Here is a 16,525-nt window from a genome sequence, read left to right as displayed (position 1 = left end):
AAGGGAAAAAATGCAACAAGATAAAACAAGCCCCTGTATATTTCGGTCATCTACTTCATGTATAAACGTACACCCTGTGGACCATGGTGGTTACTTCTTTTTTAAGTAATTATTTATTTTTATTTTATTTATTCATTCATTTATTTTTTTAGTTTGACCAGAGAGATACAGAGGGTGAGAGAGAGAAGAAGTGAGAAAGCAAGCCACCAGATTCAGGACTTGAACCCTGGTCGGCCATGTGGGAGTGTTGAGCACCACAACCACCACGCCACCTGCTGGTCCCGCCATGGTGGTGGAAAGGGAGTAAGATTGGGAATAAATGGTAGGAAAGGAGACTCTCATTTTATTCTACCCTCTTCGGTATCATTTGAATTTTTAATAATGAGACTATATTTATCCACAAGTGATTTATTTAATTCCGAAGCAGGTCTGAAGGGTGGCAAGAGTTTTTCCCAGTCACCCTCTCCCTGGCTCAGCTGCACAGTGACTGTGTTTGCCATTCCTGATATGACTGCCCCCTGGTCTGCCCCCCAGGGCTTCTCACTGCCTTTCACCACTCTTAAGGTTGCCCTCATGATTTTTTATGCCATCCAAGCAAGCTATTCATGGACTCACAGGGTGCATACCCCAGAGCCTTAAAGGTCATGAAGCTAAGCCTTCCCCACTAGTGATGATATTTAGGCCCTCAAAAGAGCTCGTCTACCCTCTCATATTTCCACACCTCATATTTCGCAGTTCAGCACCTTATCGGGGAGTTCCTTCAGTGTGCGGGTATGTAGATCCACAGTCTTGCATACTGAGCCAGACTCCATTTGCTTCTAGTTGCTCCCGTCAGTCCTACTTCTGCCTTCAGAGCTTTATCAAAGGTGCTCATGTGAGGTGAGCATTGCCTATGTTCAAATCTTGGTTCTGCAACTGACTAGTTCTGTGATTCTAGGAAAATTTAATACCTCTCCACTTCATTTTCCTTGTCTGTAAAATGTAAATTATAACAGTACATAGTCTATAGATTGACAGAAGAAAATGAGTTGGCCTTTGCAAAATGCTTATAATATTGCTTAGCACACAGTAATCACTAATAATAAGCTATCTGAGGAGTAAGTCAGAGACCTGGGTTTTAGGCCTGGCTCCCTAGTTACCACCTCTCCTCTCATCTATGAAATGAATGAGTCTTTTTAGTCTCAAAGTCTATGAATAAAGTAGGAATGAAGCTTCTTTTAAATATTGAGGTTTATTTTAAGATATATTCACATTTTTTATTTTACTCCTTATTGTAAAAATAGTAATTTTGTTCTCAGATTACCACTCCAGAAAGATTGGCCATGATTATCTAATGGAACTCTGTGCCCTGTGGCTCACACCTAGACCTATCTGCATGTGTCTTAGGGATACTGGACTGGAATACGAGAACCTGGGCCACAGTGCATTCTCTGTAATCTTCCAGCCCCAGGTCAAGGTCAAACCTTGTCTCTGTCATTAATAAGGCCATGGTTCATCTATACATAGACTCAGTTTATTCATCTCTAAGATGGGCATGGTAAGATGCTAGTTCCTACCTGCTCTGCTCACCTCTCAGGGACATAGGCAGGTTGGATGAGGGCAACTCATTTCAAGGGGTTTAAACTCTGGACCAAGCTGCATGAAATGTTCACTTTGCAGAGGCAGCCCTGGCCATCCCTGGCAGCCTCTTTAGTCAGAGAAGACCAGTGATTTCTGAGACTGGCTCATCCTTTGTTCTAGTTGAGCTTTCCCAGCAAAGGACCTCAAGGAGAAGCCAGGCTTCCTGATGAATGGGGTGGCCAGAGGGCACTGCCAGTTCCTTCTTAAGGCCTCAGATGGTTGCTGCACCTTCTGCCAGGCCAAGCTGTCCACAGCCCAAGGCTGAGTTGAGTCCTTCAAGGTCAAGCCCGAGTTCTTCCTAGCATTCTCAGGAATCTTGCCAGATAAAGTGATGGAATTTCACCAGTGTTCCTCTGCCTGCCATGGTCAGCTTTCCCAGTGCAGTATGAACCCAGATGAGCACCAGTAAACCCAGAATACCTAGGAGCAGTTCTCAGTCAACAGTCTCAACTGTAGTTCACACTTGCCCATTGGGATGTTGGGCTGACATGTCCTCTAACGCTCCTGTGTTGCTGTCCACCAAGTGTGTTTCAATTTTCTTCATTCAGTTCAGTTCTTCAAACCTTGACCAAGAGATATTGGATGGGATCAGGGAGCTCACAGTCAAGACCTGCACTGTCCAGCAGCACTTTCTGTGATGACGCAAATGCGCTAGATCTGCACTGACCACTATCTCACCCTCTAGCCAGTGGTAACTGAGCACTTGAAATATGGCTAGTGGAATTGAAGAGCTGAATTTTAATTTTATTTTAATTACTTAGATTTAAAGATCCACATGTGGCTAGTAGCTACTGTACTAGACTGCACAAGTCTAGTTGGAGAGACAGAGTGATCCAAATAAGGCTGCGAGACTGTACTGGATGGAGAGGGACATCCGCTGTGCCAATTGTGGAATGGGGAGGGATCATTTCCTGGATTGGGATCAGAATAGGCCTCACAGGTGGAGGGGATTTGCAATGGATATTAAAGCACTAATATCAGCAGGTATGTAGAGGAGAGTTAAGGGCATTCCAGCTGGAGGCAGGAAAATACATGAGCTTTTAGGAATAGACCTCTGACTGCACCAAGTACCATGTACAGATCATCAGAGGTAAACGGGCTGAATAAGGGATGAAAAAAGGAAAGTGAGGACTAATTTGCACCGGGCCTTAATAGACTGCTAACAGGGTCTTAACGCTGCAAAACACGGCTAGCCTCCGCCAGCTCAGATCATGTGTGTACAGGACAGCCTCAGAACATGAACCTGGGACCTTGCCATGAAGGTCCAACATTGCAGTGTCTCATTATAGATGCCTCACCATCCGGCTTGGATTATAGACATCTTGATGTGTGCATAGTCAAATGTCATTATTTTTTTTACAGTTTATGAATTATTAAAGATGAATGTCTTTTTATATTCTTATTAGGCATTTGCATATCTTCTTTAGAGAAATGTCTATTCGAATCCTTTGCCCATTTTTAAATTGCATTATTTGTGTTTTACTGTGGAGTTCCTATAGTTCCCTATATATTCTGGTTACTAGTCCTTACCAGATATATGATTTACAAGTATTTTTCCCATTCTGTGTGTTGTCTTTTCATTTTCTTGATAGTGCCATCTTTTTTTTTATAAAATAGAGATTTTTTGCTATAGGGTGTGTGTGTTCACTGGAGAGACAGAGAGAGAGACAGAAAGACAAAAAAGCAAGAAATAACCCCCCCAGGGATGGATGGCCATGTTGTAGTCCCTTCTCCTCCATTCATCTGGGCATGGACACACACATTCCCAGCATGAGTTTTAAGCCACCAGGTCCGGACTCGAACTGTGGTCGACTACATGGGAGTCCAGCAATTATGCCATCTGCTGGTCCCAATAGTGCCTTTTGAAGCATAAAAGTTTTAAATTTTGATGAAGTCCTATCTATTTTTTTTTCTTCTGTTTGTGTTTTAGGTGTTATATCTAAAAAAAAAAAAAAAATTGCCAAGGTCATGAAAACTTACTCCTATGTTTTCTTCTAAGAGTTTTATAGTTTTAGCTCTTACATTTAGGTCTTTGATCCATTTTGAGATGATTTTTGTGTATAGTGTGAGGTAAAGATTTAAATTCACTTTTGCTTGTAGATACCTAGTTGTCTCAAGACCACTTTGTTTTGTTTTTTGTTTGTTTGTTTGTTTGTTTTGTTTTTTGTTTTTTGGCTTTTTTGGAGGGAGAGGTTTTTGCTATAGGGCTTGTGTGCTTGCCAGAGAGACAGAGAGATAGAAAGCAAGAAATCACTCCTCCCAGGGGGGATGGCCATGCCGCAATCCCTTCTCCTCCATTCTCCTCTCAGGATCTTGGGCATGCACATACATGTGCCCAGCGTGAGTTTAAGTCACTGGGTCCGGGATGCGAACCGCAGTCAGCTACATGGGAGTTCAGCGACATAGCCATTATGCTAACTGCTGGTCCCTCAAGACCACTTCTTGAAAAGACCATTCTTTGTACCATCATTTTACAGTTGCCCATTTTTTTTTTTTTTGGAGAGATTTTCACTATAGGGCGTGTGCGCTCGCCAGACAGACAGAGAGAGACATAGAGACAGAAAGCGAGAAATCATCCCCCAGGGGGGATGGTCACGCTGCAATCCCTTCTCCTCCAGTCTCCTCTCGAGATCTTGGGCACGCACGCACACGCGCCCAGCGTGAGTTTTAAGCCACCGGGTCCGGGACGCGAACCGCGGTCGACTACGTGGGAGTCCAGCGACATAGCCATTATGCTAACTGCTGGTTCCCCAGTTGCCCATGTTTTGATGTGAAGTTAAACCATCACTTATTTGAGCAACTTCCTCTTAATGAACATTTGTTTCTCCTTTTGTCCCACTGTTAGAAACAAGACTGTAATGAACATCCTTATCATAGCCTTCCCATCACTGTATATTGTAATGTCTTCCTGGTTTTTGTTTTATTTTCATCTTTGTGAAATGATCACTGTAGATATTGAGGCATAGAACTATTGGGCTGTCAGAAAAGTCACGACATATTTTTTCTGTTTTTCTATGCAAAAATGTGTCCGACTTTTCCGACGACCTAGTAGTTTGATCAGAATGGAGCTATAGAAAGCTAGCTGGGGCATTTCCAATTTTCTGTGTAATCTACGGTAAATCCAGTTCCTTCTCAGGGCCTCCATTTCTTTACTCATCAGTCAATTAGTCTAAATTACTGGTTATCAAAGTTGCCTACACAATGGAACCACCTGAGAAGCATTAAAAATATGCAGCCACTGAGACCCATCCCGACAGTCTGATTTCATTAGTGTGAGATAGACCCTGGGCTGCAGAATTTCTAATCTTGGGACTAGATGATTTGAAGGTCCTCCCTGTTCAAGTATTATGTAGTGGAGCGCTTATCTAGACCCCTGCTCAGAAAGAGGCTCTTGTGGAACAGTGGAAAGATCTGTGCCTGTCCGGTGCCTGGCAGTCTGGGTTCAAATCCCCATTCAGTCATTCCAGGCTGTATGACCCTGCAACTTCTCTAAACTCCATTTCCTTACTCTTGGAGAGGGGGCTGCAGTCCTCATTCTGCATATAGAATTTCTGCATATAGAGGTGGTTTAGATAGAGCATACATGGAATGAGTGGTGATTCCTGTTCTTTCTTTCTTTCTTTCTTTTCTTTTTCTTTTTTTTTTTTAACCAAAGAGCCAGCCCCTGGGCAACAAAGTAGAAATGGAGATCGTGAGCATGTTGGAGAAAAACACAACACTCCTCAAATTCGGCTACCACTTTACTCAGCAAGGTCCCCGGCTTCGGGCCTCCAACGCGATGATGAGCAACAACGACCTTGGTGAGTGGAAAATGCTTCCTGCCCCACCTGCCTGTCATTCACTCCACCTGGGCTGGGTATGTCAGGGAAAACTCCACTGATACCATTTCCAAGGGAGTCTTCTGCAGTCTCATGCCTGATTTTCACGTTGCTCCATCTTTGTTTTCTGTCTGTACCTCATCTCCTCCACCAGACTGTGAGCTCCCTGACTGCAGGAGCTAAGGTTGAGTCCCCTACTCCCCCTAGCACAGCTCAGCACAAGCTGGGCCCAGAATTTGGGAGGGCACGAGGTTCACCACGAGTCTCTTCCTCTTCTGATTACACTTCTCTGAACTCATAGAATCCTCTCTAGATTAGACAGTCTGGCTCTGGGCGCCAAATTGCAAAACCACCAATCAACGCTGCTTCCAAAACACTGAGCCTAAGAAACTTCACTTTGACTTTAAGGCAGAAGGTTAAGATGTCAACTTTACAGTAAATTAGAGCAAGTTGTAATAATTTAGTCTCAGAGGGTAACATTTTTGTTTTTGTTTTTTAATTTATTACAGGGCATGTACATCTGCCAGAGAGAGAGAAAAAGAGAGAGTGATAAAGCACAGCCCCCTTGAGGGAGGATGACCATGCCACAATTCCTTCTCCATTCTCTTCTCAGGATTTTGGTTGCACATAGACACATACACAGTTGTGTTTTTCAAGCCTTCAAGTCCAAGACTCAAATCACACAGCCAGCCATGTGGGATCCAGCCACCTTAACCACCACACTATCTGGCTGGCCTGGGATAGTTTGGCTTTTTTATAAAAGAAAAGTAAGTAAAATGCCACAGTCTTTTCAAAGATGAGCCTACATATAATAGGCACACAAATCAACTGAATGAAAAGTTTTACCTATTAACTTACTTCCCGAGGCCAGCTGTTCATGAGCTCTGCGTAGTTACTGATTATGTGTGTTCCTGTTGGTGTACAGGAAAGGAGTATGGCTGACAAGACTATAGAAAAACAGGAAAGAGGGAGAGAAAAGCGGTAGGTGAGCATTATTAACATGATTGGTCTTGATATTTAGGCCAGAGTTTTCTAGAGTCAAGGCAGGAAGAAGACAAACCAAATTACATTAACATTAGAGAAGGAAGCCTAACTTGGTTACAAAATAATAATTTTTCAAAAGCTTCTTTCTGGAATTAAATTATGAAATAAATACATGTTTGACAGGATAGTGTCTTTAGTGAGCATTTCATCAAATTCAAAACTGCTCTACAGTAGGCTCGCTCTGGTTTCCAACCCTCAATAAAATACAAAGAGCCTAACTCTAAAGCACAGGTCAAAGTTCAGTTATGTCACTCCTGGTAATTCATCTAAGGCTAGGTTAGCACACGGAAGGGCTGAAAGAACAGAGAGGAGTGTGTGGGTGTGCATACACACGCACAAGGCAGGTACTCACAGACCCTACATTCATAAGAGCAGCAGAGCCATGCACACCCTCCTTCACACTCACACAGTAGATGGAGTTATTCGATCCCACAACCATTTAACAAAGTCCTATGAGGCCCTGGGTATTGAAGATGTAGGTTTCTGCTCTAAAGGATAGCACAGCTCACAGGCTATTCATTCATTGTTCACACCAGACGCCACTGTTTTCTAGAGTCTCAGGTCTAGAAAAGCCCAGATAAAAAAATGTACAGTGTCATGGTTTATCAGAAGTACCTTTATTTGAAATAAAATAAGAATAAACCCAAACAATTCATAATAATTATTGTGATCGAGGGACCAGCAGGTGGCATGGTAGGTAGGGCACTGGACTTCCACATGGTTGACCACGGTTCAAGTCCCAAACCTGGTGGCTTGATTTCTCACTTTCCTTCGCTCTCTCTGGTCAAAATTTTTAAAAAGAATAATTAAATGAATAATATTTAGAAAAATATAATTACTTGATTGTATCACAGAGGCGAGAGATAAACTGAGTTGTTGAAGAAGGCCAACAATCAAAAATTTGTCAGCCCAGCTATAATCTGGGCATAAATCACCACTTAAAAGCCTTGTATTTTATTCTTTTTTTTTTTTTTTTCTATAGGGCACATGTGCTCGCCAGAGACAGAAAAAGAGAAAGTGAGAAATCACCCCCCCCCCCCATGGCCACACCACAATTCCTTCTCTTCCATTCTCCTGTTGGGATTTTGGACACAAACGTACATGCACCCAGCTTGAGTTTCAAGTTGCCAGGTCCAGAACTTGAACTGTGGTCGGCCATATGGGAGTCCAGTGCTGTAACCACTAGGCCCCCTGCTGGCCACTCACGTTTTACTCTAATGTGCTATCGTCTCACATGTTTTTCCCTCTCAGTTTAGGTTGAGCTTCTTATGTGCCCCTCGGTGCCTACCTCTGGGCTAACCCAGCTTTTGTCTTCCAATGGAGGATGGTCTGGAGGTCGTTTTTCAAGGGACAGATTTCCCTGATCAGAGGTCAGGGGTGCTGTGGGGAGATACCAGAATCATCGAGGACTTTCACAAAATGACCTTTGAGGACTCTTGCATCCTGAGTCTGAATTCCAAAATCAGGCCTGACTCCCACCACCAAGGACTCTCAGGGGCCATTGTGGGAGTCTAGAATTCCAGAGCTAGGAGAGACTGAGAGCTCATCTGCCCCCTTCCTTACAGAGAAGCTGGTGTGGGGTGGGGCTGGGGGCCTGGTGGTGGCTGTCAGGTCCCCTTAGTTAGTGACAGCAAGCATTTTCTGAGCAACATCTGTGTGTGTGCCCAGGACTGTGCTGGATGCATATATATGGGGCAGTAGGAAGGCTAGTTCTCTGTACAACCTTTTAGGGGGGGAAAAAAAGACTCAATGATTTGCCTAAAAATGCAAAAATGCCTGCCGGTTCTATCCAAACCAAGTGAGAAGGTGATGTATAAGGGTGGAAGCCAGTTAAACAAAGCATCCGGGTTGGGAGTGGGACATTATTTAGCCAGCTCTGAAAGGAAGAGATAGGTGACGGGGGAGGTCGGGGTACCCTGCATGGGTTCTAGGGAGTATTAGGAAGAAGTAGTAGGCGTACAAAGGAAGGTGGGAAGACCCAGTACACAGGATAGGAGAAAGAAAAATCTAAATGAATTGAAGGAAGTGTTACAGAGAGTTAGACCTAGAAAGAGTTCACAGAGAAGGAAGGGAAGGGCATCCCAAACAGAGTGAACAGCATTAGCAAAGGCAAGAGGGTTGACAGTATATGGGATATTCACAAGCAATGGGGCCGGAGAGGTGTTGAGGATGCTGGGGCCCAAAGCCCTAAAGCCAAGCTCTGGAGTTTGGCAATGGACGCAGGTGGGAAGTGGGGACCATGGCAGACTCCTGGACAGAGATGTGAGGTGATAATAGAGGCCTCTGAGCTACCCCAGGGAGTTGTGTGTAGCTGCTTCCTTTAGGGTTTCCCTCAGAAGGAATTTGAGCAGAATTCTCTCAGTGACCCCAGGTGACAGTCAGAGTGCTAGTTAGTGATGGAGGGTTTCTAGCTTTGAAAGCAAATTTGTGTCCATCGGCTCATTTTCATGAGAAACACTTCCAATTCTAATGGTGCATCAGCTTTCTCCTGCAAGAGAGAAATCCTTTCTCCCCCACTCCATTTTCATCCATGCTCTGGATGCTACAGGGAAGCAGACAGGCTTCTATGTATCCGGCAAGTACTTTTACCATAAAGCCTCCGCCAGCTCCTCCAGGAGCAATGCCTGTCAGCAGTCGCTGTGCAGCAGGGCCCGCCAGCAGGGAGCACGGTGGAGAAGGGAGCAGGCTGCTCGGCTTTCCTTCCCACTCTGGCCTGCCTCCTGTGCTGGCTTTTGGCCGGTAGCCTAGCCTCTGTGACTGGAGGAAGGAGGCCTCCTCCTTGGTGGATGTTCAATTCCAAGGCCACCAGGTCAGCCAGTACCGCTGGGGCCCATCCTCACTATGCATTGAGCCCTTACCGGAGTGTCCTGTGTGAGCACAGGGCGCCAGGGGCAGCAGGGCAGGAAGCAGAGGATCCCCACCTCCGTTAACCTACAGCAATACCTCAGATGACTCTTGTCCCACACTATTTATAGCTCAGAGCAGGCTAAGCATGGCTCTGAGGTCCTCTAAATCTGCCACAGAAGCGCTCTTCACTTTACAAAATCTGAATTGCAGCCTCCACACTGAGACAGTTGTGTGGGGAGGGGCAGGGCGTGCAGACAGAGTAACAAACTTAGAAGCAGAAACATGCCCTTCCTGGAAAGTCATTCTTTAACCATATTCTCAAGGAATACCTTTCTCACAAGACCCCAGAGCACATCCTAAGTCAATCTCATCACATCCCCCTGAAATCATCTCTAGAAAGGGGGTTTTATTTACAGCCATTATACCCAGAAATCTGAGCCTTCTTCTGAGACAGTGCGCCAATTACAGCCAATCACCTCCCTGCCAACCCCAATCAATGCCTTGGCTTACTCCTAGCCCTGGGCAAGTTGGCTTGGTCTCCAGCTCCCCTACGGCAGGCACCTTGCAGCAGTGGCTCGTTCCAAACTCAGCTCCTCTGCTTGGAACCCACACTGGGCTCCCAGGGCTCGCAGGCTCAACTCTGTGTGACCACCACGTCCCTCCATAACAGTAGCTGACACATACAGAGCACTTCCTGTGTGCCAGGCACTGTTCTGAACACTCCCCATGGTACTAACCCATATAATCTTCCCTGCAACTACAGCTGATGTAGTGCTGTTATCCCCATTTTGTGGTAAAGACATGGAAGCCTGGTGATGCAGGAGAAGTTACCCACAGGCAGTGGGTGGCACTGGCCAGCACTGGGGTTTGAACTGCAGGCTGGCTCTAGAGCCTCTGCTGTCCACCTCATCAGGAGATGGTCCCGTCAGCACATCATCTCTTGATGAGGAACAGCTTCACCTCTTGACACCTTCCCGACAAGCCATTCTCGTGCCATATTACTAGCACTCATTCCAGGTGGCCTGAGCAAGTGACCCAGAAAAAGCTTACCTTTACCAGATCATTACCCCAAATGCCCCTATTTTGCCATTTTCTACCCTTTTCTTAAGATTTAGCTGACCTGTTACCTGCCCATCTGAAAAGATGAACCACTTCATTCTGTATGCCTTGTATGTGGCATAGAGATCTGCCAGGGTACCTGCAATATATATTTAAATTTTCATCGGAGGGCATGTGTGCTCTCCAGAGACAGAGACAGAGAAAGTGAGATAGCACCTCCCATGGGGAAAGGTCATGCCACAATCTCTTCTCCATTTCTCCATTACATTGGGATTTGAGGCACACATGCCCATGTGCCTAGTGTGTTTTTCAAGCTGGTGGGTCTAGGATTCGAACTGCACAGTTAGCCATGTTGGATCCAGCAACCTTAACTATGCAACAGGCCAGTCTGGTTCCTGTAATACTTTATCAAACTTACTGTTTGCATATCTTGGCCCACTGCTATACTGTATCTTTATTTCTGATTCCATGTGCTCTAGGAGCACATGGCTCAATAAAGGCTACTAAATATAAAGATGAATGAATGGATGAATAGAAGTTCTATTCACTGGGGCTCTATTACTTCTTGCCAAGTTGAATACCTCCAATATGATGTCCAAGTTTGCAAAAAGTGGTAAAGGAGTTCAAGCAGGTGGAAGTTGGTTCAGTTGACTTGCTATCCCTTTTGGCTCTGACAATAACACATCTCTGGCTGTTGGGATAACAAACGATGAGATACTTAACTTTCTCGTTTATTTTTCATTTATTCCATGAGACTGAGAAAAATACATACTGCGCCCCCAACTGAGTCTTAACACCACAATCCATTCCCCAGCTCCAGTCAGCACCTGACCATGGGCACGATATGCTGGTGTACCGAGGTCTCTGGACAAGAGCCCAGAACCTTCCCATGTAGGTCTGCTTCAAAGAGCATGGCATTTTATCACTGTGCCATGGCCCAGACCCCAGCTTTATTTTCTTGAAAATAGTGTGTGCTGGTTGACGTTACTACTTGGCAGACTGAGGCCATTTGAGTCCCAGTTTGTTCTAAAGGCTGGGTGTGGTGGTGCGTGCCTGTAATCCCAGCTACTTGGGAGGCTGAGGCAGGATCATGGTACAGAGAGACTTTGTCAAAAAGAAAGAAAAAAAGGTAAAAGAAAAAACAGAAAGCAGCAGGTTGAATTGAAGGAGGATATTGGAAGACCTGGCTTTTAGCTCCAGTCCTGTCTCTTATTCACCAGACCTTGGGGCAAGTTACTTCACACTCTTGCCTCTGTTTCTTTCATAGTTAAAATGGGAGGAGGGGGCCTACTTGGATACATAGCCTTTCTCTTTTCCCTTCAGTTACTGTAATGGCCAGCGCTAGGGAAACTACACACAGAGATGCAGCCCAGTGGAATGTGGGCTCTGGAAAACAAAACAAGCAACCGTCAGTGCCTTTCTGAACCCTCAACCCTAGACTAGGGACTTGGGTTTCAGTCCTGGCTCAGTGGCTAGCTCTCAGGGAAAAGGAGCTAATCCTCCCTGTGAGAATCAGACGGGTCTGTAAACCCTGCACAGACAAGGCCAGCTGTGTGCAGGTGCTGGACTGCGGCTTCGGAGGCCAGACACCTTCGTCCTGCCCAATCCTAGCATTTTTGCTTTCAGCAATGGTAACGAGAACATTCCAGAATCGTTGGAGGGGCTTCAATGAGATAAGGTGTGTTAAGAGAGGTGAAATGAAGACTGCCCTGCCAGGCGTACTTGCACAGCTAAGTCTGGCTCATGTAAACTGGTTGCTTTGAACAAGCCTCTTCTGTTCTTTGGGTTTTGGTTTTCGCTCCCCACCACTTGTCCCCAATATTGGGCTGGACACAGTGTCATCTCTCCAGAAGACTGTGCACTCTGGTTGCCATGAATTTTTCTTTTGATATGTGAGTGGAGGGGTGGGGAGGGGCTTAGGCACAGGCTAAACTCTAGACCCTGGACTAGATGCCCCCAAGAACTTTCCCCTCCTCCCCACCCAACTCCCAGCCACAACCTGAGTAGTAACACGCCTTCCTGGTGGGTCTGCTTTAATATGCTCAGTGTCATGCACAAGCTGATTCAGTTCTTGTTGCAGCTCGTATGCATCGATCTGGTGGCCGCAGGTCTACCGCTCAGCTCGGGAACTGGAAGACATCTAAGTATAGACAGACTTTTTCCCTCGGCAATAGCTTTCTTTCTCTGCCACGCCAGCAGGCCCCTTGACTGCCACCTACCAGCTCTACAGACTTGACCTTCCTTTCTCCTGTGGCTGATCTGGCTTGCTGCTTGGCCTTCATCTACAGACACTGTACTTCATTTCAAAACACTCTCCGTTGTTACAGCAAAGGGACCTCTTTCCCCTCTGCCTCCACCCCCAGTCATCCTAAAAGCGAATGTCTCCAGCCTGTGATTTCTTGGCTAGTGCTTTCCTCTTTATGGCATTTAACTACTTTGTCACATGGACAGTTTTTTGAGCATAACCTGTCTCGCACCTGGGGAAACATCAAGGTTAAACATAAACGGATGCAGACAGTGTAAGGTAATCAGGTGGGAACTGTTGTTTACATAGGCGAGTGGCAGGCCAGGAGTACCCAAAAAGAGCTTGGGGAAGTGTTTCCACCAGGTCAAGACCTCAGTCTCATTAAGGTCAAATGGACTTTAACGCTTATAATTGTAGTAAAGATACTCAACTGTGGGGACTTTGTAGGCAAAAGAAAAACAATAGGGTTGGGTGGGACCGTGCAACCACTTACAACTTCTGAATGATCCACCCTACCACAGACCACAGACCCTCATCAGTGGACACTGACACACTGGAGGGCTGTCATACAACTCACATGTAACTAGCCTCGAAAAACAGCACAGATTTCAGACTTTTGCTAACAAAAAAAAATCCGCGAGAGGCTTCACAGTGCTTTCTCAGAGTGACAGTGGTGGTTCCAGGTCTATTGGACAACTGGCTGACAGCTCATCTCTATTCCTTTCCAGTGAGAAAGAGGAGGCTCGCAGACTTGACTGGGCCCATCATTCCCAAGTGCCGGAGTGGCGTGTAGTGTGTGGTGGTGAAGACCACGCCTTTTGAACTGGACATGTTCTACTGACAACCTGTGCTCTGCTGTGGAAACCAGAAGGCAAATGCGGCACCAAAAAACCCTTTTGTGGTTCAGTTCTTTATGCACTAAGGTTTTAGGTTAATTAGTGGTTGTAGTTGAAAATTTTATAATATGGTAATGTGAAGTGTTCCTTTAGTCACAGAAGTTCAGTCTGGTTATTATTTAAAAGCCAAGAGACCCTCCAACCAGCAGATCTTATGGAAGACATTATAGCAGCAGTGACAATCCCAGGAGCCCAGTGCCAGTGGCCTTACTGTGTGGTGTTTCAGGTGTAACAAACAGTACACTCTTCCACATGACTTAGACATTATATTTTATTACACATTTAATGTTGGCTATTTAGAAAAAAAGAACAGGTAATCATTTTTATTAGCCCTCCTGTAAATTTTAAGAACTTCCAGATTAAAGTTGCCAAATTGATTACCTAGATCAAGAATATAATGTTCCCCTCAAGACAGACTCAAGCCACAGAGCTCTGCCAGGAATCAAAGACCCCAAGATTCCTTTTGTCAAATTACGAAGAAATGATAGAAAAAGCTGATGGTGAAATTTCAAGTTTCAATACCACCCTTTCACTGACCCAAGGCAACAATCATCCCTGAGTGTTCCTTATGACTCTTTGGGATATATATACAATTGAATACCAGAGTCAGAAGGGTTTTCTTCCTTATTGAATGCCAGCCTTATGATGGACATGGACATCTATGGCCAAATACTTGGGAACACCTTTCTATCGTGCAGTGGGCAGATGGCTTATGTGAGGTGAAACTCTAGAGGGATAAATTTCCAGTCCATGGGAGTTATGATATTCAATGAACAAGCTTACAGACTTCCAACTACCTGTCCTGTCACTTTTTAGAAAATCACTTGTCTCATGTCTGTAAATTAAACTTCTGAAGGATGATGGTGAAGAAAATCCAGATATTAGAGAATGAGAAAATTCTGGCCAAACCACCCCAAGATAACTATTCTGAAATGGAATTTTGGTATTTCTGCCAGATCCCTTTTAAACATCATGTGAATCTCTTGGGATGTAGAAAAAAATGTTCAGTCACAACGCCCTTGTGCCTTTTCACACACCACAGTGCCAGTTAAACTAGCAATCTTACTTCTTGTTTTGGGGGGAGTTATTTTCATTAGTGACTCAGCAAGCCTTCTGATAAAGAACAAGGCCAAAGAGCTGATGAGCAGATTAAACGGCAGAGCACTGACCAAGAAGGCTTTTGGTGAAAAACGAAATGTCTCGTGCACTAAACTATCAAGGACATGGACAGCACAGGGTAACTAGAGGGTGAGCCAGGGCCTCGTCACTATCAAGAGTGTCTCCTGAGGCTGCAGATGGGCCTAAGAGTGGCACCATGCTGCAGGGACGGCCATCCCCACTTGGCTTCTCCTTGAAACACAACTGTAGCTGCATTCTGCATCACTGGAAACTGCAATATAATATTAAATCTGTTGGTCTATGTATGGCTGTGTGTGTGTTTCTTGGGACCTGTGTGACAGGGACATGTACCCAGCTAGCCAGAAGCTTGGGAAGCTACTTGGCAGTGCTGAATGACTTCACTAAAAATGAGTCTCACACCCCAAGTGCTGGTCTAAAAACTGCTGTTCAAATGTCAACGCCAAGCTTGCTTGAATTTTTCCAAGGGTGTACTTAACAGCTAAAGAGTGGGTGTTGGAGGAAGTAGTGTTGTTAGGGGAAAATCTCTCACAGTAAGAAAGTCAGTAAAGAAGGAAGGTGGGCTACATCTCCTATGCCAGCTCCCTCGGATGAGCTGCTGGTGTAGGTCAGGAGTGGGCGAACTTTTCTGCAAAAGGCAAGGCAGTAAGTATTCTACTGTCTGCAGGCCACATACAGTTTCCACTGCAACAATTCCATTCTGCCACAGACTACAGGTAAAGAAATGTGTGCCACTGTTCCACTGGACTATTATTTTGTAGTTGTTGTTAGCTTTTATTTCATAATCATAAACTTAACGTTGTAATTCAGCTAGATTTGGAGGGGAATAAGGAAAATATGGAACCCAAAGGACTGCAGCAAGAGCACAGGTTATGGGACATAGTGAGTAGAGATGAGGTGGACGGTGCTCTCCTGAGCTACAGAAGAAAAGGTCTGGTGGTTAAGAGAAAACAAGTCAAATTCATTAGAGTTGTCCACAGTCTGCAATGGTGATCTTCTTGGTGATCTTGCCATTCTTGGACCCAAAGTGCTCCATGGCTTCCACGATATTCATGCCCTCTTGCACCTTCCCAAAGACCACAAGCTTGCCATCCAACCACTCAGTCTTGGCAGTGCTGGTAAAAACTGAGAACCGTTTGCATTGGGTCCAGCATTTGCCACGGACAAGATGCCAGGACCTGTATGTTTCAGGATGATGTTCTGATCGAATTTCTCACCATAGATGCACTTGCCGCCAGTGCCATTATGGCATGTAAAGTCACCACCCTGGTATATAAACCCTGGAATAATTCTGTGAAAGCAGGAACCCTTATAATCAAATCCTTTCTCTTCAGTGTTCAAAGCACGAAAGTTTTCTGTTGTTTTTGGAACTTTGTCTGCAAACAGCTTGAAGGAGACGCAGCCCAAGGGCTTGCCATTGACAGTGATGTCAAAGAACATGGCGGGACTGACCATGGTTGAGGGCGAGAGACTTGGGTGGTGGTGTCTGCAACGTCTCAGTAACTGTTAACAAAAGCAGCAGGAGGCCAAGTGCCATAGCGGCCACATCCCTGAAACCTCAGAGGAGAGAAAGAGGTAGGGTAGATGGCAGAGGACTAAAGTGGCCTAGTGTAGGAGTCCACTGCCACGGTCTTAGCTCTCATTTCTGCCGCCATGGCAGAGACCATGGTCACCAGGTGCAGTTCAACCCCATTCTGTGCTCTAGCATTTTCAGAGTCAGAACGCCCAACTCCCTCTCTCCTCATGAAGTAGAGGGGGCCAGTACCAATCTGCAGGATGGACTGACCAACGCCACGCTCCCACTGTTTATGCAGCCTTGACATCCTCCTTGGCATGGCTGCCCTTACCTACTTGTAAAA

The 16,525-nt window shown here is 45.4% G+C and overlaps 1 protein-coding gene and 1 pseudogene across 1 annotated transcript in view; one reads left to right on the top strand and one right to left on the bottom strand.

The window, feature by feature from the left end:
- Positions 1–14,949, top strand: part of TMOD1 (tropomodulin 1) — a 66,956-nt gene extending 52,007 nt beyond the window's left edge. The window contains exons 8-9 of the mRNA XM_006143714.2: positions 5,276–5,420; positions 13,362–14,949. Of these exons, the coding sequence (XP_006143776.1) occupies positions 5,276–5,420; positions 13,362–13,426 (210 nt within the window). The 3' untranslated portion in view covers positions 13,427–14,949. The remainder of the gene's footprint in view (positions 1–5,275; positions 5,421–13,361) is intronic.
- Positions 14,950–15,083: 134 nt separating this feature from the next.
- Positions 15,084–16,143, bottom strand: LOC102503040 (peptidyl-prolyl cis-trans isomerase A pseudogene; annotated as a pseudogene).
- Positions 16,144–16,525: the final 382 nt, after the last annotated feature.

Source organism: Tupaia chinensis, unplaced genomic scaffold (genome assembly GCF_000334495.1).
Source record: "Tupaia chinensis unplaced genomic scaffold, TupChi_1.0 Scaffold000104_1, whole genome shotgun sequence".
Classification (NCBI taxonomy): Eukaryota; Metazoa; Chordata; class Mammalia; order Scandentia; family Tupaiidae; genus Tupaia; species Tupaia belangeri.
The sequence above is the reverse complement of the archived record's forward strand: the minus strand, read 5'-3'. Positions and strand labels throughout refer to the sequence as shown.